We start from the raw sequence: 24468 nt of genomic DNA, 5'->3' as shown, positions 1-24468 counted from the left end.
TTTTTGTTTGTTTATCTTCTTGTGATTTTTTATATTTTTTAAATTTTTTTATCGATTTTGATGGTTATTATATCGTTAGAACTGACGAGGGTCAACCCAGACCGAAATATATTTTCGATAAATGTGGAACTAACATCTACTTTTTACTCTACAGTGGTTTGGTCCATCACCATCACCGAATTTTAAGTCTTTTTCATTATCAGGTGTTACTTTTTAAAAGTAGTTTCCTTTTAATTTTGTATTTTCCAGGGGAGCAGGGCCTCCCCCTGGAACTCCCATGGGGGGGGGGGTAAGAAGACTACTGCCCCCTTAGGTACGCCACTGTGCCTGGCCTGAGGAAGGGAAATGCAAGCAGATGTAATATTAAAAGAGCCTCCCCCCAGACCCCCCATGGGTGCCCCCTCTCAGCCTCTCAGGGAAAATGTAAAGATGTTTTTGGAATCTTCTTTTAAAGATCTAAATAACTAAAACATGAAAAGTAAAGTTTTGAAGATAATTAAATAATTATGAATTACCAAAGTTTTTTAGATTTTCATGTTTTACAGGTCAACCTGTACAAAAAAAATCAAAAATTTAATTGAATATCATTTTTTCATGAATACAATCAAGTTTTGTTTTGACAAGATCCTTCTAAAACAACTTCACTAATAGTTAATGGTCTCGTCACTAATGGGTTAAGATAGATATTTTGCCTGCTTTCTTTCCCTTAAGTGCTACAGAGAGAAGCTATTTGAATCCAACAAAACAAACTGAGAGGTATATTATAAGATGTAGAGATCTGAGTTTAATGCTTTGCTGTAATGGTTCATTAGAATCATTCATATAATAAAAGGAGGGAAAGGATAGGTTTTCAAAATACAAAAAAATTGATTAAAACCCTTTCATTTCACAATGATTTCATGCCAATTTTCTCCCTTTTTTTCTTTCATTTTTCGCTTCCAATTCTCTTCCTATTTTCCTTTCCTTCTTTTTGTTTCTGATAGTGTGCCCCCCTGTACCCACCCTTCGGGGGTTTAAAGGAGGGGCATGTGCCCCTAGTATCTAGATCGATTGAAATGCTTTTCCGGTTCATTAGATTTAAATGTATTAAAATCCCCAAACAAAAATTATTAAGTGTATGGCCAAGCCATATTTGAAATAAATATAAGTTTTATGCTATAAATCCATTTTTATAACCCCACCCCTGCCCCCGTTTATATCCCCATTTTTTAGGTGGGGGGGGGGGGTGGACAGAGAATATTAAGAGTTGTCAAATAAAGGTTCAGAACTTTGAATGTTTCTGTTAAAAATCATGTTTTCATCAAATTATTTGCTTTTCCATATTTAAAATTATCGGGTAATCTGGGTAAAATTGAAAGGATTGAAATATAAATAAATTGGAAAACTTGCTCAAAAACATGATTACAATGACCTTATTTAAAAACTTAAGAGTAATATTTCTTTAACTAGGAGAAAACATGGTTCTTGGATTGGATCCTCTGCAAGCTGAATCAAAACATAAGAGAATAAAGAAGAGTAAAGATGGGTCTCCATGTTCTCAAGATTCTAATCTAAAGGGACGTGTTGACAGTAAACACAAACCAGTGAGACATCCTTGTCCTGAATGTGAGTACACAGCAACTAGACCAATTCGCCTGAAGCTTCATGTTGAAAGTAAACACAAAGGAGTGAAATATCCTTGTTCTGATTGTGACTATATTGCAACTCAACCAGGTTACCTGAAGAATCATGTTGAAAGTATACACATAAGAGTGAGATATGCTTGTCCTGAATGTGAGTTTACTGCAACTAGAGCAAGCAACCTGAAGATTCATGTTGATAGTAAGCACAAAGGAGTGAGATATTCTTGTTTTGAATGTGCTTATGTTGCAACTACACCAAGTGTACTACATAAACATGTTAAAAGTAAACACAAAGGAGTAAGATATCCTTGTGCACAATGTGAGTTTGCTGCTACTACAACATATGGTCTTAAGATACACTTTGAAATCAAACATGAAGCAGTGCGGTATCATTGCCTTGAATGTGAGTATGCTGCTACTACAGCAAATAACCTGAAGAGACATGTAGAGATTACGCACAGAGACTTGAAATATCCTTGTTCTCAATGTGATTTTGCTGCAACTACAACACGTGATCTAAAGAGACATGTTGAAGGGAAACATGAAGGAGTGAGGTATCCCTGTCCTAATTGTGAATTTACTGCATCAAGAGCAGGAGATCTAAAGATTCATGTAGAAAGTAAGCATGAAGGAGTGAGGTATCCTTGTTCTAAATGTGAATTTACTGCAACTAGAACAGGAGATTTAAAGATTCATGTAGAAAATAAGCATGAAGGAGTAAGATATCCTTGTCCTAAATGTGAATTTGCTTCAACTTCAAGACAAGGACTGAAGAAACATCAAATAAACAAACATTAAATATGGTCGTTAGATATCAATTATCAATATTTTTTTAACTTATTTAAATACACTAATAAGGAAACTTACTTAAAATGCTTAATTTATTTAACCAATCTGAGGCCGAATTTAAAGAAATTGAGTCGCGGCTCCACTTAAAATTGCATCAATGTTCTAAGATTTAAGCCGGTGCTCAATTTAAACTGTTATTTTTGCGGATTTGAAACGCGGCTCAAATTCTTTAAATTCGGACTCTGGAAGACACATGATGGGTACTATAAATTGACATGAAAGTCAATTCTTTGAATTTGGTTCAATTTCCATCATGTCGAAAGCGTAGTAAATGCTAAGTATTTTATTATTTGTGGTTTTCCTTGTAGATTACCATTATAAAATATTCAGTGATTTTTATCTGGAATAAGCTAAACTTTATTCAGATACAGGGTTGCACAGTCTGTAAAGACGACCTAAAACTCTAAAAATATGACGATGTCGTATTCAATTGCTATGTATTTATATATGTGAGATTTGCTTTATTTTGGGGCATTCTTTTCAGTTTGGGGCAAAGGAATTGAGTTTCTGTCTCAAAATCAATTTTTTAAATTCCTATATCTTTGCCACCAAGTATCGTAGTCCTTTAATATTTCAAATTATAAATTATGTTAGATAAGATAGTCTAAGTTTAAAATATCAAAGGTCTACACCAACAGGTTGCGAAGATATTAGAAATTAAGACTTTGTTTTAAGGGCAAATTTATTTTTTTAGTTTGGGCAATTTTGTGTATGGGAAATCTTCAATCTTTATTTTGGGGTCAAATTTTTTTATTTAAGGGCATTTTCAAAATATATGAAGAGGCTTTTTTAATCAAATGGTAATTTTTTTTGGTCGGGGTAAAACTTCTTTACTTTGGAGTACAGCCAAATCTTTAAAAAAGCATTTTTTTAAGATTTGGCTGTACATTTTAAAGTTGGGTTTTATTAAAGAACATTTGGGGATGAATAAAAAATTAAGTGCAAATTAAAAATATTTGGCGGCACTCTTAAAAATTAAAGGTTACAAATGTTGAAGAAAGGGGCAAATTAAAGTCTGGTGTGGCAATTTGAATAAAAATTTGTGAGTGTAATTTTAAAAATCGAATTGGGGGGCATTTTTTCAAGAAACGGGCGAAAATAAAAAGAATCTGAGCTTATATTGAAAAATACAGTGAATTTGAGTTTGCTTTACGAATGAGGGTAGGTTTAAAATGAGGGGAATTTTTTTTTAATTTTAAAGAAAATTAGCTATTTTTGGAACTATATGGACTTCTTGCTTCCCTCCCTGCAGGGGGGGCAAGCCTTCTCAATTGTGGGGCTCCCCCCCCCCCTTAGTCAGACTATGTAGCAGAATCTTTGTAGAATTTATAAAGATTTTAAGGATCCATTTGATTTGTGATGCGGGTCCTTAATCCGCATTGGGAAAAATGGATCCGGATCCGGGTCCATCTAGGCCATGGACATTTCTTTAAGATTTACTGATTTTTTATTAAAAGAAAAATTTTAAATTTATTTTGTCTTTTTTTGTTCACTCATCTTTATACTAAAACTTGATGAACCTTAAATAGATATGGAAATATTTGATAATCTCTCTTTTTCTACAGTTTAGGTTTGGATTTTTAAAGCAAAAGATTTTTTTGCAGTTATTTTTTTTAAATATTTTTACCCTTAGATTCGGATCCGTGGATCAGAATATTTTTGCGGAGCTGGATCCGGATCCAGGAAGCCAAAATGTTGCGGATCCAGATCCTAAGCACTGTAATTTTTTATAAATGTATAGAATAAGGATATTGATCTGATGAGCTATCCAATCAAAATTTGAAGCAAATCGGTCAAGAAGTTCATGAGTTATGAATTATGATCAAACATACAAACAAACAGGTCCGCAAAAAGAGAATACTACTTAATATATATAAATACATAAATCAAAGTTTTGTCAGAAACTTTCAACACGTTAATGAGACTAACATTATAACCCAGCTATACTTGGAAGATTTGAAAACTTTTCAAACCAAGCAAAGAATGGTCCCGGTTCTCGTTAAAATATTAAAATTTGATGATTTGGCTATTGAAACATGACAGAAGCAAGACCAAATAAAGGTCGTATTTGAACATTGATATAACGAATATTACGAATTGGCATTTCCAAAATGTGGTCTGCCTATGTTGTGCTTTCAATATTACCGGAGATATGAAGAATTTGCTTAGATTTTGACAATTTGGGGTTTACTCTTAAAAAGTAAAATTCGAACGAGATTCTTAATATCTTCGGTAATATTGACAACACAAAAAAGGCAGACCACATTTGGGAAATGCCAGGATTAGGGTAATTTTTCGGCTTTATTGTTTCAAAAATCATAAAAGGCAGGTTGACGACTTAAAGCATAGATTGATTAAAATAAAAGATGGGATGGGGGTTTTCGTTCACAATAATACTGAGGCCCATAGGAGTCACGCGCATTCGCCGTAGATCAGGATCTATCTCTCTGTAGTGGTGATGGTGGTCGAGTTGTGGTGGTCCACTGGTTGTTGTTCAGTGGTGGTGGAGGGGTGGTCAAGTGGTGGTTTGGTGATCTAGTAGTGGTCGAGTGGGTTAGCGTGCAAGCTATATTCAATACACATATAAAGTAATTAGTAAGAGATATATTTTAACCAATTTTGTTGACATAAATGTTTTGATTTTAGTACGTTCATTGTTTTCATTTTAGAACTGTTCAAAAATGTTAATTTTTAGGATATTGTTAAATATTTCCAGGTAAAAATATAGTTTAATGTTTTTCTATATAGTTTCTTATCTACTATAATAAACACCAGTAAATTGTATCAGTAATTTTAATGTGGAAGAAAATAAATGTTTTTTAAAAACTTCTGATATGAATTTATTGGTCAATGCACTGCAAACAATTAATTGGAAAAATTGCAGGAGACTGCATTCTTTTACAGTTTTGCAACGCAAGGCAACGTTTTTTTATTGTTAATAAGAACTATTTACTGGACATTGCAAATTAGTTAATGATGTTTAAAGAAAGTCGAATTCGAAATTTTGCTATAAAATATGGGCAGAGATAGATTTACTGCGTTAAATCTAATCTCTTTAATCCTGTACCTTAAACTTTAACTGAGCGATAAATACGTAATACGATTGTTTTAATCATGTGATATCAATAACATCGTAGGGATTAAATTATGTCAATTCCTGTTCACCTTGTAACCTAAGCTATTGAATAAAGTTACTTGATTGAGACTCGGCTTTGATTACGTTATCAGAAACATATTAAGCTTTGCCCAGAACCGGGAACTCTTGTATTGTTAATATATTTTCTTAATCCTATAGATTAATGTATTCTTTAAAGTCTAGGGATGGGCAGCTCTTTATTTTTCAAAACAGTCGTTTTCCTGTTCAAGTGTCCACTTGAGAAAAACGAAAGAAAAACTCATTTTCATCAAAAACAAAAACCTGTAAAAAAATTGTTTTTCATTCCAAAACAGAGAACTTAACGAATTCGTTTTTTGTTTCAAAACTGAAAACTGAAAAAATCGTTTTTCTTTCCAAAACGGAAAACTGAAAGAATTCGTTTTTCACTTTAAAAAGAAATACTAAAAAAATATTTTTTTCTATCCACGAAGGAAAATTTTTTTTGGTTTTAAAACGGACAATTCTAAACGAATTTTTTTTCGTTACAAAATTGAAAAATTTAAAACAGAACACACACACATGACGTTTCAGCACCCTGGGTATAGTGCACCTTCACCCTTCACTAAACATTATACAGGATATTACACCTTCAACCTTCACTAAACATTATACAGGATATTACACCTTTACCCTTCACTAAACATTATACAGGATATTACACCTTCACTAAACTTATACAAGGTTAATAGACCTTCTCCATATGAATTGACTAAATATTATTTAACAAGAATAAAAGTTCAAGGTCTGACTTCAAGGATATTTCTAAAAGTACATGTCAACACCTGTTCAAAGCATCTGTACAAGCAGAAAAAAGTGAGAGTTCACTGCTGTGACTTAAAAATTATTTTAAGAATTATTTAGAATATTTAAAAAGCACGTTTTCTTGTATTTACCATCATTTAAAAATGATATGAATATTTGGAATGAAGAAATCGAGTGTTATTCCTATTTAAAAATTTATCTAAAACAAAATGTATTTAACCAACCGATTTTGACTGTTTACTGCAGAACACCCTCTTACTATCAGTCTGAGTCTGTAGATGAACATTGGAATAGAAAATATTAAAGAGACTGTGAGTGAAATTTTAAATAAACCACTATGCTAAGATGCCAATGGCCAAATCGTTATGGTGCCTTTGAACCTTGATCGTTATGGTGCCTTTGAACCTTGAACATTTTTATTTCTATCTTTCCATAGTTTTCCTATAGATTGATAAAACTGAGCAAGATAATTTCCTCTAGTATAGCAAATTGACAAAAGAGGAAATTTAGCTTGGGTTGAACTCAAGAGCACATTTACCCAACATATGGTTTAGAGCTGGTTTTCCAAATTAGTTAACATATTCAAATCTAGGAATTTAAGTTTCAGATTACTAAACTTTAGTGAAAATCAAAAAGAAATTAACTAAAAATAAAACTAAATGTATAGATTACTTGATGAGATTTTAAAATCAATTTTTTCTCAACACTTCTTGTATATATATATATATTTAACAAAAAAGATTTTTTTTAATTTTCTGAAATTATCCAGATAAAATATTATTCTATTCGAAACTATAAAGGTTTATTAGACTTGAAAAATAAATTGATTAAATTACAATTACATTTTAGATAAATAGCAGCTTATTCTTCATAATCATATTCATCATAATATTCATTGCTGAATGAATACTCATTATCATCCTCCTCATTGTTCAAATCAACTTCATCTGATGCCTCATTGTCATCATCCTCTACATCTTCAGCATCATTCTCATCTTCGGCATCATCCTCATCCTCCTCATCTCCAGCATCCTTTTCATCTTCAGCATCTTCTGCATCCTCATCATCACTAGCATCATCATCATCCTCAACATCCTCATCATCCTCAACATCTTCACTCTCATTATTCTCATCCTCTATGTCCTGCTCAGCTGTATCATTTCCAATTTCTACAACTTCATCTTCCTCCATTAAAATTGAATCAGCACTGAGAGAATCAGCAATTTCTTCTTCATTTCTGAGGCTACTTGAAAGCGAGAATGCTGACACAGAGGCTACTAAAAAGAGGGGCAACAACAACTTCAACAGCCTGAAACAAAAGACAGATTACATTTTGAGAAATGGATAAACAAATTCTAAAGAAAAAGCAAAGTGTATTTTTAGGAAGGAATTTACTTACTGCATTATCAGGCTTCTAGTTGCTTCCTGTTGGAGAAGATTATCAAGAATAAAGCTGGACTGATAATCTTACTCTTCAGGTTTCATTATTTAAACAAAATGTATTGAAACACAGGTGGAAAATCTACACATCACTACTGTCTTGTTGGAACTATAATTGCTACAAATCTGGAACATTCTAATTAGCACAATGCCATCCAGTGCACAATTAACACAAATTTTAAAAATATCTGTGCACAGGAAAAAACTAGTGTTTCCAGGTTAGTTTCCAGGTTAGTTTCCAGGTTAGTTTCCAGGTTAGTTTCCAGGTTAGTTTCCAGGTTAGTTTCGCAAAAATATCAGAATGTCAAATACCAAATGATAAAACATATCTTTATATGATCGTAAACATGTACGCCGCTAAACAGTTAAGACAACTATTTTTTCAAATATATCAATTTTATACAGTTTTACAGTCAAGTGAACTTTAAGTTTAAGGTATTCTTAAACAAATTTTTATGATAAAACGTCTGTAAAATGCAAGCTCTCTCTTTCACGCAATCTATTTTTCATCTCTTGTATTTTCCATTCTTCTCTTCTATTTTCTTCTCTTCTCCTTTCTTCTCTTCTATTTTCTTCTCTTCTCCTTTCTTCTCGTCTACTTTCTTATCTTCTCCTTTCTTCTGTTCTTTTTCTTTCTCTTCTCTTTTCTTCTTTTTTTTCTCTTTTCTTTTCTCCTCTTCTCTACTCTTCTCTTCCCTTATCTCTTTTCTTCTCTTCCCGTATCTCTTTTCTTCTCTTCCCGTATCTCTTTATCGTCTCCTCTTTGTTTACTCTTTGTTGTTGACATTTAACCGGTTTTGAGATGAACAATGCAGTACGATCCGTTGTTATGATTTTTCTCTGCGTTTGTATTCCATAATTAGGCATTTGATCATTTGCCATTTGATATTCTGATATTTTTGCTTAGTTTCTATATGGGACAAACCCTGATATTGAAATTTGGCCATTGGCTCTTTACAAGTGTGAATTATTAACACATTTCTAAATAGGATCCAGATTTGCACTGTCTGATATAATGGCGCAAATACAGCTGTAAATAGGATCCAGATTTGCACTGTCTGATATAATGGCGCAAATACAACGACTCAAAAACATTCTTTTAAAAGCAGCGCCATAAATAGACATGCAAAGGGAACCAAGACAAAAGAGAACCTGCAGCCATTAGAAATTATCAACTATTTTATAAAAATTATAAAAAAAATAATTATAAAACACTGATGGGACTAAGCATTGATTTCATTTGAAATTAAAAATATGTGGCACATTTTGAAATTAAAACATAAGTTATTGGATCTTTTATCCTAGATGTATTGATCCATATATGAAGTTTTAAATTTTAATATTTACATTGAATAGTTGACTGTAAAAAAGTAAATGTGGTTACTTGTAAACTGTATAATGCTTTAGCTAACAGAGACTAAACCTATGGAACTAATTTAATGATAAGCTTGGTTTATACAGTGATAACCAGAAAACTCTGGAATTGGAAGACGACTTTTAGAGTCAAGTTTTAACTTTAAAAAGTTCAATGACGACGAAACACAGCAATTTTGCAGTTGAAAAAGACCCATTTCAAAAAAAAGTGATTTTATAAGTGTCTGGTAAAACCATTTGCTTTGTAACAACATCAAATACACTAAGTGCTCCTATAATGTCGTCTTCCTATTCCATTGTTATTTGGTTATTACTGTATTAAAAAAAAATCTTCAAATATAGGAATCGTTTTCTAATTTAGGAGTTATGATCTTTTTGTATCAGAATTGAGTTCTTATGCATAAAACGAAGATTCAAATTCCAATAATTACAGAATATTCTCTTCTAAATTAAGAATCTGATATCAGGAATGAAATGAAATCACATTCTGAAATTAAGGTAAAGGATATCCTTGAAAGTCAGAAAATTAGATTACTGTATAATTTTTACTTTATTTTTCGTCGTCGTTATTTGATAATTAAAAAAAAAACTAATTCTGAAAACGTATCCACCCCCAAAGTAGGAGTTTTAAACGTCAAATTTGCGCTCAAACTTAGGATTTACAGATATTTAAAAAGTTTAATATGTCTCCAATGTATCCGAAAGAAGTTTTCCACAACACTCAGTTCAACTATCTTACATAGCTGGTCACTCCCTTTAACACAAGTGACTTCCGCATTTATGCTTAAGAAACAATGGATGAAATTATAAGAATTATACATGTTTTTATAGTAAAACGAAATTTCAGTTGAAGGTTTCAACTNTTTCATCTTTGCTTTTCTATCCTTTCCTTGCACTTTACTCCATTCAGACCCTTCGCTTTCTTTCGAATTCTCCAACTTCTCCAATTTTTTTACTAAATCGCTTATAAGACCCATGTCTATTTTTGTGTCAGTCATTTTGAGTCTAGTAGAAATATTTTTTACTGGAAACCTACAGTGCAATGCATTTAACTGTAGAAAAGTAAGAAGACTGTTAGACTCCTGTTTGTTTATATAGATGAGCATGAGGCATAGCAATTATCAGTGGATATAATTTGAATTGAATTTTATTCTAATAATACAAGTATAATCTTTATAAATATTTTAAACACATGTGAAAAACATTAATAAAATGCATAAATATAAGTAAATCTTTGAAAGCATAAACACTTCTGTCTTTCTGTATATACGCTTTAAAAATTCATATTCTAAAAAAAAACATGAATTCTAAACATTTATCTTGGCTTGGCAATGAAAAATACATCTTTTTTTCTAAATAATTTAATCCTTTACACTGTAAAGCCATCCAACCTTTTAAACTCAGACGTCTAAAAACCTAGTAAAAATCAACTCTAAGCTAGGCCCTTGTGCCTTTTCTATCGACCAATAGGATACCAGAATTTGAAGTGCAACCCTTTTTTAACCAATGGAACCATGTACAGCGAGGCTAAATGTTAAAGTACTATTATATATATTCTGTGCGCAAACTGCAACCCATTGTGATTTAGTATAATTACCATGTATTTATTACGTATTGCCTCTCTACTCTAAGCTTTTGTACCATTAACGAGTGAAATAACTCTTCTGACAGATAAAAAGAAAATTTTTTACTCTTGTCTTTGTAGAGTCTATGATCAAAGAGTTTCGTTTTCTTAGTATACTGTGCTCAGAAATCTCTCTGCAAATTTTTCAGTGGACGCTGAGAAAGGTGTCTACACATAGGAGGGAGGGAAGGCCAAGCGACCCCAGCCCCATGATCAATAAGCTAGCCTCTTTTCTTAGCTACAGTACCCATGGCCAGGGTACTATATTAAGAAATAGGAATAACAAAGAGCTAATGTGTCTAAAACTAATCCGATTTAAAATCCACTTCACTTTGCGATCAGAGCCCTTTCTGGAAGGGTCCTGCTCCTAGCTGATAAAAAGAGACAACTCTGCATTCTGCATGCAGCGCGGCAGTGAACACTAAATGCGATACTACCTTTGGAATTCCGCTGAACTGGGAAACAGTATAACATGCGGACTAATGGAGTGTTTTTTAACAAACCTATCCTGATACAGTTCTCCTCAAACCTTTATCCTCATCTCTACTCTCCTCTACCTACTATCTAACCTTCTCACAAGCAGCAAAATAAGACTCGAGGACATATCACTGTTGTAACCTACAATAAAATTACCTCTGAGCGGATCACTTGATTATCCTTCATTGAATAGCAACCCTCCTTGTATAGGAAGTTAAAAATGTACGGTTCATATGGCAGGGAAGCATTACTCCCTTGCTGCATATAGAAACTAAATAACTTAAAGTTCTAAGAAAGGTGACCTAGAAAATGCAAGTAGACAGAATGTGGAGCTGAGGCTACATTTACAATTGAGCAAAACAAACAAACAAAAAACGGAGAGGGGGAATCCATAAAATGAAAAGGTGATTGTGCACTGTCTTAATGGCGAATAGACAGCAACTTGTGATGAACATTCTTTCGACATGGAAGGGCAAAGGGAAGCAAGAAAAAGAGAACCTGCAGGCGTGCAGATGGAGAGAGGAGAAAAAAGATGAACAGTTAAAATTATTAACTATGCTTAGTAAATTCGACGTTCAAAACTCCTACTTTGGGGGTAGATACGTTTTCAAAATTAGGTTTTTAAAATTAATAAATTACGACGGAATAATAGTAAAAAAGTTCTACAATAAACTACAGACGTCATGTATAGGAACATGTTGAGAAAATAAAAATTAATCTTATCATCGAAAATAAGTAATCTTGTTCAATTATTAGTTTCTATTTTCTCATTATTCTGGTTTCTCATTATTCACAAAGATTTTCTGCAGATTTTCTAGAATTATTATTGAAATGGCGACATTTGAAGAATTTGAAGAAATATGCGAATGAATTCAAAGAAAATAAGAAATTCAATATAAAAATGAAAACAAAATAATCGATTTTAGCATTGATTTATTGACAAATTTCTTTTGAGAAATATGTTTCTAACCATCTAATTAGATTACTGTATAATTTTTACTTTATTTTTCGTTTTCGTTCTTTAATAAATAAAAAAAACTAATTCTGAAAACGTATCCACCCCCAAAGTAGAAGTTTTAAACGTCAAATTTGCGCTCAAACTCAGGATTTACAGATCTTTAAAAAGTTTAATATGTCTCAAATGAATGAATCCGATTGAAGTTTTCCACAACACTGCATACTCAGTTCAACTACCTTACATAGCCGGTCATTCCCTTTAAAAAAAGATTTTAAACTAAAATTCAAATGCCGTTATGTTCTACATATTCTACATTTTGATTGGTATTACTGAATATAAGAAACTAGGCTGTCTTCTATTTCAATTGTGAGCATTTTCTCTTCGTACACAGTGTAAAACAAAAACAAACAAAAATTTAAGGATTTCATAAAAAAATTTGGCGAAAATATATTTGAATTTTCGCGAAATTTTCGCAATTTGTAAAAATATATTCGCATTTCACATTTTCGCAAAATTTCCCTTTGTTTTTGCTTCATTTATTTACGCAAAATTTTGAAAAGGTTTGCGAAATGCGATCGAAAATTTTCCGAGAAACATTTCGTGCACTGGAAACCCTATGTGTCAGTCAGATGCTACACAGAATGGCTCCAGTAAAATCTCAAAAGAAAAAATCTAACAGACCTAAGAGCTTGTTAAGCTTTTGTCAGTTGATATGACAACTAATAACATCCTGAAATACACAATACACCTCAACCCAAAAATATTAGGTAAATATTTAACTAAATTAGTTTTTTTGTCAACACTTTGTTGCAAATGTCTCTGATCAACACATGTTTAAATGGTATAAAACTGGAACAGAACAGGTTCATTAGTCTAGTCTATCAAGATGAACAGTTCTGATCACAGGGTTTAGCTTGACGGCAGTTTGTATTTTTTAAATAAATTTATTGGATAGTAGACACTTTAAATACAGAGTGTCCCAATAAACATGGGAATTCAGTGACGAATTCGATATCGTCTTTTCAAATAATTCTTTGATTTAGTATAGTGATACCTACTGAGAAAGCTGTAATCTGTAAGAGTTTCGTCTGCTATGTTCACATTTTGTTTGTTTATGTTTTGACTGCAAAAGGTTGTACTTAGCAAAACAAGAAAATTGCAGTTTACAAACAGAGTAAACTTGTCCGTCTTCACTGTTCATCTTGCGGAGACATTATAGACACATTTTTACACATCGTTTACCCTTCTCATAAAATAAACTCTAGCAGACATAATAATATTATGGCTTTTGAAATTAGGTATTACATTGCTAATTCATAACAAAGACGATATCGAATTCGTCACTGAATTCCCATGTTTTATGAGACACCCTGTATTTTAAAGATAAAACTACAAATGTCAGATTTGTTGAAGTTCAGACAACAATAAGATAAGTAAGGAAAAGGTAAGGTTGCTAAAAAAAAGGACTATTAAATGTTGATTGCAGATAAAAAGATGTGGCAACAGCTTATGTGTCTAATTGTGTCTTGCAACTACAACAATAAGGAAATGTTCACATTTAATTTTTTCCTATACCACATTTTGCATTTTAAAAGAACTCCTGCAATTTAATAAACTTAAAAGTTTTGAACATTTATCTTTTTAGCTGCACATCTTATCGGACAGGTAATTTAAATGATATTTTGTCTTTTTATAGTATGCATAAATTCAGTCATTTCCACCTAATTACATGAAAATCTATGATATAAAAAAAGATCAAATTATTGAAAGGTTATGCTTTACTGTAAATGTCACTTTCACTTTAAAAGGTGGTCAATATTAGTGTTGAAGTTATCTAGATTGGATGATGTTCATGTTACCACTGTATTAAATCCACCATTCGTGGCACTCAAACCCAACAGTGAATGATTTATATTTTCCCAAAAAAATTATTCCCCCCCCCCCCACCCTATAGAAAATTGTTTTTTTTCCACAGACATTATATTGGTTAGCGCAGTTTAAGAACTGCCACAAAGTAAAAGAATACTCTATTCTTGCTTTTATTAAAATCAAGGAATTCTGCTGGATATAGTAGTCAAAATTTATAAATATCAAAATGAGAGATTAGTATTTGAAAATTAGACATTAAAGCAAAAAATCTGTTTTTCTGTTTACATGATAATAATGTTATACATTCTAGTGTTTTTTGTATAGATTTGCAGGGATAAACACCCCTGAGCTGAGGAAATGGGGAAAAAATTGATTAGAAAACTAAAATTTGGATTCAACTGGCTTTGTGCAAAAAATCTATGATTAATGTAACTTTCAAGAAATGTTTACCCCCTGTATATTTGACAACACTGCTAGAAATACAGATTAAGTTAGAGATTGATTAGAAAAAATTGATGACTAAGTTTGGTTAATTATCTAATAACAACTTAACATTTGAGATTTTGATTCAGAAAATGATTGGAAATGACAAGTACGAAGGATTTGTACCCGATATGCTGAAAAAACTGACGCAGATCCTAGGAGTGAACTTCTCGATAAATCTAGTCAAAGATGGTAGGTTAACACCGCTATTAATTTTCATAAATAAAACTGGAAAATGGACCTCTTCATTTATCAGTTTTCAGTACACTGATGGAACCAAATTGTTATTAAGGATTATAATATATAAATTGCTTTATCTTAAGTATTCCCGTCTAAAGCGAGTTATATCTTAAAGATACCAAAATGAATCTGTTGTATACATTGAAAGCTTGAAATTTAATATTTTTTAAATCATAGGAAAGTATGGAAAATGCAACCATGGAAACTGTACTGGTATGATTGGAGAAGTAAAGAGGTAAAATATTTTTTGGTTTGAAATTTGTCAGGTTTCCAATCGGAATTCCGTTGCGCGGAATTGTGCACAATGGTTCCTAATCCTTCCGCTTGTGCTATTTCATTGCGCTATAATTGCGAAAAAGGAAGTAACTAAATATTCGCGGAATTGCGTGGAATTGCGTGCATCGGAATTACTTTTCTATCTAAAAATCAATAATTTTAACTGTCCGACTTACAAATTTATGCAGCAGATACAAGAATGGCATTAAATATCTCTGTTGATTTTAAAATAATCGAGGCCCGAGTGTATTTGATGTCGTTCAAGTCAAACAAAATTAATTTAATCACTTATCCCGTTACATGGGTCTGCTTGAGTCTAAACTGTCGTCTTCCCATGCCAGAGTTTCTGGTCATCATGCCGAACATGAATATTATAAAACAAAAGATTAAGTTTAAATTCAATTTTCTTAGCATTTCAGATTGAAATGTTAGTGAAGTTCAGTTTATTGTATGCCACTAACAAAGTTTAAATTGAATTTTTTGTTTTTTTAAGGAATTACGCAATTTCCTTTATTTGCGCGCAATTATTACGGAATTCCGCGATAGTAAAATCCACTTGCGTTGGAAACCCTAGAAATTAGGGTGTCCACAAAAAAAATTCCTGGTACAGTTTATCACACATGGGAATGATTCAGATTTTTTTTCCAATGAGGAAAAAGTTCCTGAATTCCTTTGCGTTTTTTTTTGCAATTGAGTGCAAGTAAAATCCAATTATTTACCATTTAAAAAAAAAGAAAAAATGAGAAGATATAATGGAAACCAATATTCTGCATTTTAGAATATTTCCCTGGATAATTACATTCCCAAAAGAGGATTTATTTTCTACAGTGAAACCCCTAATAACGAATACATCGAAGGAATTCATCAAATGTCGTATTCTTCACTTTCTAATAATGGAATGTTGCAGATATTTAGTTTTTTAATTAAATGATTATATGAAACTCTTTAAAACTGTTACCGCATATTCATGGCTATTTATTCATTTTCGCAAATACTGAAATTTACCAAGTATAGTATAAAACTCATTTAAAAATTGTCAAGACCACATTTGATAAATTTTTCCGATGTATTCGTTATTAAGGGTTTCACTGTAGAAAAACGGAACACAAATGTAAAATTAAGAATGATGACACACAATTCTATTTCTAGAGGTAAAGCAGATCTCGCCATAGCTGACATAACTATTTCACCCTTACGGTAATGATAAAGCAGTTTTTTCTGGTCATCTGATTTTCCGTATGGATTTTACAAAGGTTAATGTTTTCTCTAGTGTTCTAAATGTTGACTTCTCTCAGCCCTTTATGACTGGTGGTATCACTACTCTGGTGAAGAACCCTGAACCTAATATTAGAACTGTAGAAGATCTGATAGCAAATGGTAACATGTAGAGCCAAATTAAGACATCTTAAATAAACAATTTTAAATTTCTTAAATCATTTTTAATCAGGATATCGCTTTCTATCCTATTGCTGTGGATCAACTGAAAGATTTTTTAGAACAAGCAAAGTCAGTCTTCATGAAAGGTAAGACAACTGATAATGCGTTAATTGAATTAAAATCTATTTCATCATTTAAACCTTTTTTTACTACTAATAAACAATAATAAGGATAGCAAATAATCTGGTAAAAGTGGACAGCAATTCAGAAGGAGTTGACAGGGTATGTTGATCAACATTGATGATTTAAATACCTTCAAGAAAGGTTACACTGCACTTTTGCGATTTGCATTAATTGTACGATTTAAAATTGGAAGAATATGTTAAAAAGTCCAGATATAATTTTAAGTGCAATATTTGTTATAGGTATTAAACTCAGATGAAAAATTAGCTATGCTTATTGAAGAAAGTAGTGCCAAGTGGCATGCTTCTCAGGACTGTAGGTAATGATTGTACAAAGTGTAAAACTTTTTCATAAACTGTAGTTTCAGTAAATAAATGGAATATTTTGTTAAGTAATGGAATTTAACATGCATTATCAACTCCTCTAAATCAAGAAGAACTGCTTTAACAAAATGAAGAAAAAAATTTTAATGTTAATTTTTTTAAGCATGAAATATTAAATAAATATTCTTTTTCTATCAAGTATGTTGTCTTTTAATTCTAATATATATATCAAAGACTAATCATCCTAAACTGCTTTAAATACATTAATTATGCTTTATGGATTAACAATCATTTAAAAGAAGTTAATTTTAAGATTGTACTAAACTAAACATTAAGAATATAAAAATTAACCAGTGTCCGAATTTAATGAATTGAAGCCGTGTCTCAAATCCCCCAAAAACCGGTTTCAATTGAAATCTTGAAGAATTTAAGTGGAACAAGCAAAATTTGAGCCCTGACTTAAATTTAAACCGCGGCTCAAATTCTTTAAAAGCCTTATGTACCATTATTGTATTCAAGCATAATTTTTCTTTCCCATAAATAAATGAGGGTTTAAATTTCTATCAGTGTAATGTTTAGTTTGAAAGTAGTTGGTGAATCAATGAACTCAGTAGGTTATGGAATAGGAATGGCCAAGGTAACCTGTTCTTTCCATTATACTAAACAACTATGTTTTTCAGTATTAGGGGAATATATATATGATATCTGAAAAATTGAAAAATCTTCTTATCATCAAATCATGAATAATCTTATTCAGGAGGATATAAGATACTAACCATAAGCAGTTTGATAAAATCCAAGGATTTGCAATTTCAGTTCCCTGAAAACCCCTCAAAAAACTTAGATATTAAAGTAGCAGAATAGGAAGAGGCTTTCCAGGCCTAATTAATGCACTCATATATTGTCTGAATTCATTTCTAATTGACAACTTATTGATACCACTGATAACAGGGAATTGCTGTCAAAACTGCAGAGGGAGTGTTTGAAGTCAGAACCCTGATAGACCATGCCATTCTTCAAATGAAATATGACTCCACCTTAGAATTGTAAGACTTTTTTTTTAAATGTTTAACTTATTTTCTTGATACTGTTAGTTTAATACTTCTTATTTTAGATTGGAGTCAAAATGGTGGCCTAAGAAGTGTTGAACAAGAATTAGATGATTAAATGAAACTGCTGTAAAAACGATAGATTTATTATTTTTACATTATTACAGAATATAATAAATACAATTTGAATTTACATATTTTAACTATCTTAAAATGTACGAGTAAACTGATACAATCTGAAGTTGAGAAAGTTTTTCACAATCATTATTTGCAAAACAATACCTGGAAAAAAAACTAAATTTTTCTATATCTTATAATCTTGGTTCATTATTTTCTTAGTTCAGAAACATTAAATCTTTTTAAATTTAAGTTTTTAGTCAGATGAGTAAGCTTCCACTGTAAGCACATTTGAAAACAGAATTCTTGTATTAAACTAGATAAACTTAAGCAGTATATTCCTCCACACACCATCAGGCGATTCACATTGAATATCTTCGTCGTTGCCACCTTCTCAGTTCACCTTTAACTAATCTACTCAGGCAGAGAAGTGCAAACACATTAGACAACATCAACATATTAAAAACTGATGTCCAAGATCCATGTCCAGAGAGGTAACCAGCCATAAAGGGTCCAACTGCAGCTCCTACACTACCAGTGCCATCTATGATTGAAGTGACTGTAGCAAGCGCTCTGCTGGATCCCATCAGGGATTTGTGAGTTCCCAATTCTGCAGACACAGCTGTTGTTATTAATGCATATGGTCCATTAACCAATATGCCTACGATTATCAAAAATGCAGTATGAATTATAAAACAAACATTCAATATGGGTACTCCATTGTGTTGAACCAGTGGGCACATAACCGAGAGGGAACTTTCATAATAGAATAAAGTGGGTATTGCCAGAAATAATAATGTTGTGCAAGTTGTAGCACTCATACCTGACTTGTCTGATACAAGTCCTGCCAGAACACCACCAATAATTCCTCCTATATCAAAGTATGTTGACATCATAGCAGACTCTTTAGCATTGACACTGTGAACTATGTTTATGTAGTTAGGAAGCCAATATAAAAAAGTATAACTAACCAATTTGGCAAAAAATAGGCAAAGAGAAAACTCCAGAACACCTGGAATCTTTAAAGCATTAAAAAAGCCTACGGCCTCATCTTTAGGGGATACATGTATTTCAGCATCAGAATTATATGGAGAGTCCAGTCTCGAGCTTGAAGGAGCCCTCATCAATGTTGAAGTTGAAACAGGTCTTGAGTGTAGCTCTGATTTTGAAGAGTATTCATAGGTAGGAGATGAAGCAGGGTTGGTTGTAACTATTCCAACATCTTGAGGATTGGGTACCAGAAACAGATAAATCAGGAATCCAGCAAAACACATCAGTAAACCTGGGATGATGAAGGAAAGACCCCAATTATAGCTTACAAAAGAACCAGCAATTAATGAACCTAGAATGTTTCCAACTGATGTGTGTGAATTCCAAATTCCCATAATGAGACCCCGTTTTCCTTTCCCGAACCAGTTTGCAATTACTGTTACAACACCTAAATAAAATTAAATAATTAATACAATTTAAGTCAGCATAACAAATAAATACAACACAGCAGTCCATTGACATACCTGGCCACCCTGTTGATTGGAAAATGCCTCCCAATATTTGTGCAAAGAATAGATACCAGATACTATGAATGCCAAAGGTGCGAGCAGAACCAAACATAATGGTAAAAAATCCAGACATTATCATTCCTGAAAAAGGTTTTTCATATCTTACAGGGTGTCCCAATAAACATGGGAATTCAGTGACGAATTCGATATCGTCTTTATAAATAATTCTTTGATTTAGTATCGTCATACCTACTGAGAAAGCTGTAATCTTTAAGAGTTATGTTCACATTTTGTTTGTTTATGTTTTGACTGCATACAATTGTACTTAGTAAAACAAGAAAATTGCAGTATACAAACAGAGTAAACTTGTCCATCTTCACCGTTATCTTGCGGAGACATTATAGACACATATTTACAGTCTTTTACCCTTTTCATAAAATAAACTCTAGCAGACATAATAATATTATGGCTTTTGAAATTAGATATTACAATGCTAATTCATAACAAAGACGATATCCAATTCGTCACTGAATTCCCATGTTTATTGGGACACCCTGTATTTAAAAAAAAATTATTCAAGTACGCAGACGCTTGAATGATTAACTACCTGCAGTGAGAAAAATTCTTAGATTCATTCTTTCAGCAATAAATCCACTATAACAATTTAATTATTTGACTTATTTAAAAAAAATTTGTAAACTAAATATCTCTGCTACAAAACCAAAATGACCAGCTAAGTAAACCTAATATTTAAAAGGTAAAGAAATTGCTTTTAATACCCTTGAACTGTATCCATTCCAAAGTTTGTCATTTTTTTACATAATGTAAATTTAGTTTTAAATATCAAAGTGATTTCCTAAAGAACATTGAGACTGCATAAGTTACCAAGTAGCCAGTGTCCAACAATCCTAATGAATTTATGGGGAACTGTTAATACAATCATTAAATTAATTCTAATTTTATTAAAATTAACTGACCTAAGTATGTCATTGAAACATCTTCAGGTTTGCCATTAATTTCAGCAATCCAGGATTTACAAAATTTTCTATAAAGAACTATACAGGTTGACTTCATTTCATGCTGGAATATTTTCCAAGTGATGATTTTTAAATAAACAAAATGCATTATTGCATTAGTTTCAAGATGATTGCAGTTGAAAAATCATATTAACTTAATTAATCAGTTTCAGTACATTATTAATTATATTTGTTTCACAGAATAGGTTCTTAAATAATGGAAATAATTGAACTTTTCCCCCAATTGTAAGTGTCAAAAACTTTTTGACTGATTTATTTAATTTTACAATAATTTTCTGCTAATAAAACACATTATAATGCTTTAAAAGTGTCCAAAAAGATTTTTAGATCAAAGAAAAATCAGCAGACAAGGAATTCTCAGGGATTTTAAGGAGTATTGAATTAAATTTTGCGTGTAAGCATCATTATTAATAATAATTGTTTTAAAATGTTAATATTTAAGAATTGACTTTTCACCTGTCTTCAGAACAATCCAAAAATTCTTTAGAATTTTTAACAACAGAAATTGGTTTCCGAGTCATATGAAATGATGCATATGCCATAAATGTGAGACAGAACACCAATATTCTGTAAGAACATTCTTGATTGGATCTTGATTTTTGAACAATTTTCTTCAGATATATAACTCCTAGATGTTCAGTTAATCAACTATGAAAAATTAATAAAAGAAAAAACAGTGCAATTTAAACAACAATATTAAAATAAAAAATCATAGTGTTATGAGCCCCTGGAGGAATGTCTTTTTTCATGTAACTGTCTAGATTCAGAACTATTAAACCATCATTCAAATAAAGTTAATGTTTAACAGTTTCTTAATAAAAAAGTGGTTTGAAGATAAAATCAAGCTAATACAAGGTTTCTCCCAAAACTAATTAAAGTAAGCTAAGAAGATATTTGTCAATTTAGGAAAATCACATTAGTTACATTTCAATTACGGGAAATATAATTATTAAGAGGTGAAATCTAAACATTGAAACTTTTTAAAAAAATTTTAAAAGTGATTCTATGATATCTCAAGCTAATCCAAGGTTTCTCTCAGAACCAATTAGAGTACAGATAAGAAAATATTTGTCAATACAGGGTGCTTATTTTTAGGTAAACACATTTAAATTATGGAAAACGTTGTTATTCAGAGGTGAAATCTGAAAATTTCAGTCTAAGTCTGTTAATTTAAAGCTATGAGGATGCCTAAGCCATCCCTGCCATAGATAAATAAATAAACATAAATTGCTTATGTACGCAAAATCACCAAGAATCATACTTCTAGGGGTCAAAGTGTACTTCAATGATAAGCGAGGTGGGTTGGTGTTTTAATGTATTTCTTAATAGAGTGTAAAATAACTCCGGGATTGGAACTATTTGAACAACAATATTTCACTGAGCAATATATCATATTGACGAGAACTGAAGAAGGACATGAGAAGGACTAAACTAACTTAAATTTCTCTCTACAGAACTCATGTACACCACAAGTACTCAATGACATAAGAACAGCCAATGTTCACAACCGACCTAGTTAATCTATATAATAGGAATATCTTTAAAACATCTCTGTACATTTATATCTTTCAAGATGAAAAATGTCGTCTTATATCTGTCTTTATCTATGATCCCTGCAAAATTTCATTCAGTTGTTTCAGTTGTTAAACAAAAATCCCATTATTATAGCGGCTAGGAACACCTGTTATATTTAGATTGTTTAAAATTAAATAAAATTAAATATTCTAAGTTCTAAAATAAACTTTAATATTCTAAGTTCTAAAATAAACTTAAATATTCAAAGTTTTAACTGAATTTAACAAAAAGTTGGGTTAAATTATATCATTAGTCCAATTACTAGATAATGACACAGAACTGTAATCCATATCTGACTTACAAAGTCTTTGACTTTCAGTTTTTCAAACTATTGTAGACAAAGAACACTCCAGAAAACACTGATCAGTAGCATATTCAGAGGGGGGCACCAGTTCTCTCCCCCCCCCCCAACTACAAAATTAGGGCTGGACAAAGTTCTGTTAACGATTAATGGAAGAGTCCGTTAATGAATGGCAAAATTAACAGTTGATAACGAAATGGATTGGATTTAAAAAACTTTCATTCTTTTTTTGGTTAAAAACTGCATCAAATTTTTTTTATATTTATTTATGTGATGGAATTTTTAAGGATTTTTTCTGCTATTTGGTGACTGCTTGTGCACTAAATTCAATTTGATAAACTGTTAAGAATTTTGAAGTTCAGGCAAACTGTTATTGCTACAAACAACCGTTAACAGCTTACACCGTTCACAATCTGACAAACTATTAACAATTTGACAAACCATTAACTTCAAACAACCGTTAACGGCTATCACTATTAACAATTTGACAAACCATTAACTTCAAACAACCGTTAACGGCTAGCACTATTAACAATTTGACAAACCATTAACTTCAAACAACCGTTAACGGCTATCACTATTAACAATTTGACAAACCATTAACTTCAAACAACCGTTAACGGCTAGCACTGTTAACAATTTGACAAACCATTAACTTCAAACAACCGTTAACGGCTATCACTATTAACAATTTTACAAACCATTAACTTTAAACAACCGTTAACGGCTAGCACTGTTAACAATTTGACAAACCTTTAAAGAAAATTTCTGAACGGCTAATGTTCGTTTTTCAGGTTAAATAAGATTTTTTAACAATTGAATAAAGACTTTATTTTTTTCAAATAATTATAAATAACTGATAAGATTTAATAATTTGAAAAATATCAAAATTTGACTTTTTTGAATGATGTATTTAACCTAGAGTAGCATCCTTCATGATGTATGATTTACAAGATACTGGAAATTTGAATTAACAAACTAACAGATGTTTTTATTCCTTCTAATTCGTACTAAGAATACAATGGTACCATTTTACACTTCTTGTATAGTTAGACCAGCTGAGAAAATATAATATTTTACTGTGTTCAACTATTTAGATTTCATTTTCTTTTATTATAGAAAACTTCGCTAAATACTTTGTGTTTGCAAATGTCCAGGGACCAAGTCTAATGAATAGTAGAGTTAAGCCCTAAAGGAGCCATACATCGAAAGAATTTATCAAATGTCCTCTTAACAATTTTTCAATGAGTTTTATACTATTTTACGTAAATTTCAGTATTTGAGAAAATAAATAAATAGCCATGAATATGCGGGACCAGTTTTAAAAAGTTCCATATAATCATTTAATTAAAAAACTAAATATCTGCATCATTTCATTATCAGAAAGTAAAGAATACGACATTTGATGAATTCTTTCGATGTAGGACTTATTTAGGGTTTAACTGTAAGAAGTAGTTGACCTACTGAAACAAAGCTGAACCACAATCACACAAGAAAAGTGGTTCAATTTAGTCCACGTAGTTCAGCTACTTTTAGAATTTATTAAATTTTACCCAGCAAGAAATGCAGTCAGGGGTTTATTTTCAGAAATGGATTTCGATGCTCCAGGGAAGAAAAAGTACAATTTACATCACCTACGTACCCTATTTGTACTATTTAACCAAAACTTTAATATTTTGCCCCCCAATTCAGCAAATAGACCCCATTAATGTGTTTCCGTGCAAACATACAATATTTATTTGAAATTATTTCTATTGGAAAAAAAGAGCTTCTTTTTTTAGATATAACATAAGAAACCTCACCCCCCCCCCCCGGCTACCCGGGATCAGGAAGGGATTTAATGAATAAAAAAAGTATTTAACATTTTAATCATCTT

General features: G+C 31.5%; 4 protein-coding genes across 4 annotated transcripts; 2 read left to right on the top strand and 2 right to left on the bottom strand.

The window, feature by feature from the left end:
• The first annotated feature begins 1426 nt into the window (after positions 1-1426).
• On the top strand, positions 1427-2488 carry LOC111705884 (zinc finger autosomal protein-like). Its single transcript, XM_023478584.1, has one exon. It carries the CDS (start codon positions 1458-1460, stop codon positions 2418-2420), a length of 963 nt encoding a protein of 320 aa, XP_023334352.1. The 5' UTR covers positions 1427-1457; the 3' UTR covers positions 2421-2488.
• A 4685-nt stretch (positions 2489-7173) lies between these two features.
• Positions 7174-7900, bottom strand: LOC111705897 (phosphopantothenoylcysteine decarboxylase subunit SIS2). Its single transcript, XM_023478598.1, has 2 exons — positions 7790-7900; positions 7174-7699 (listed from the first exon to the last, which is right to left on the bottom strand). The coding sequence occupies exons 1-2, from the start codon at positions 7792-7794 to the stop codon at positions 7252-7254; spliced, it is 453 nt and encodes a 150-aa protein (XP_023334366.1). The 5' UTR covers positions 7795-7900; the 3' UTR covers positions 7174-7251.
• Positions 7901-13723: 5823 nt separating this feature from the next.
• LOC111705896 (glutamate receptor ionotropic, kainate 2) lies at positions 13724-18256 on the top strand. The gene is made up of 13 exons (XM_023478596.1): positions 13724-13808; positions 13909-13928; positions 14102-14166; positions 14703-14807; positions 15033-15090; positions 16281-16328; positions 16402-16508; positions 16579-16654; positions 16739-16790; positions 16934-17010; positions 17594-17651; positions 17966-18060; positions 18129-18256. Exons 1-13 carry the CDS (start codon positions 13737-13739, stop codon positions 18160-18162), a joined length of 867 nt encoding a protein of 288 aa, XP_023334364.1. The 5' UTR covers positions 13724-13736; the 3' UTR covers positions 18163-18256.
• LOC111705895 (glucose-6-phosphate exchanger SLC37A2) lies at positions 18194-23533 on the bottom strand. The gene is made up of 8 exons (XM_023478595.1): positions 23511-23533; positions 21444-21485; positions 21173-21344; positions 20657-20724; positions 20536-20587; positions 20287-20333; positions 19695-19820; positions 18194-19618 (listed from the first exon to the last, which is right to left on the bottom strand). The coding sequence occupies exons 1-8, from the start codon at positions 23527-23529 to the stop codon at positions 18543-18545; spliced, it is 1602 nt and encodes a 533-aa protein (XP_023334363.1). The 5' UTR covers positions 23530-23533; the 3' UTR covers positions 18194-18542.
• Positions 23534-24468: the final 935 nt, after the last annotated feature.

The sequence above is a fragment of the Eurytemora carolleeae genome, unplaced genomic scaffold (genome assembly GCF_000591075.1).
Source record: "Eurytemora carolleeae unplaced genomic scaffold, Eaff_2.0 scaffold614, whole genome shotgun sequence".
NCBI classification, from domain to species: Eukaryota; Metazoa; Arthropoda; class Copepoda; order Calanoida; family Temoridae; genus Eurytemora; species Eurytemora carolleeae.
The sequence above is the reverse complement of the archived record's forward strand: the minus strand, read 5'-3'. Positions and strand labels throughout refer to the sequence as shown.

Excerpts from the sequence above, each read along its gene's own strand:
- LOC111705895 (XM_023478595.1), bottom strand. Across the intron at positions 20,334-20,535 it reads GCAGTCTCAATGTTCTTTAG|TGGATTTATTGCTGAAAGAA; the intron begins GAAATCACTTTG and ends AAATTGTTATAG. Across the intron at positions 19,619-19,694 it reads CCAATCAACAGGGTGGCCAG|GTGTTGTAACAGTAATTGCA; the intron begins GTATGTCAATGG and ends AATTTTATTTAG.
- LOC111705896 (XM_023478596.1), top strand. The coding sequence starts at position 13,737 with ATGTTGATTGCAGATAAAAAGATGTGGCAACAGCTTATGTGTCTAATT. Across the intron at positions 15,091-16,280 it reads ATGATTGGAGAAGTAAAGAG|AGGTAAAGCAGATCTCGCCA; the intron begins GTAAAATATTTT and ends TTCTATTTCTAG. Across the intron at positions 16,509-16,578 it reads AGAAGATCTGATAGCAAATG|GATATCGCTTTCTATCCTAT; the intron begins GTAACATGTAGA and ends ATTTTTAATCAG.
- LOC111705884 (XM_023478584.1), top strand. The coding sequence starts at position 1,458 with ATGGTTCTTGGATTGGATCCTCTGCAAGCTGAATCAAAACATAAGAGA.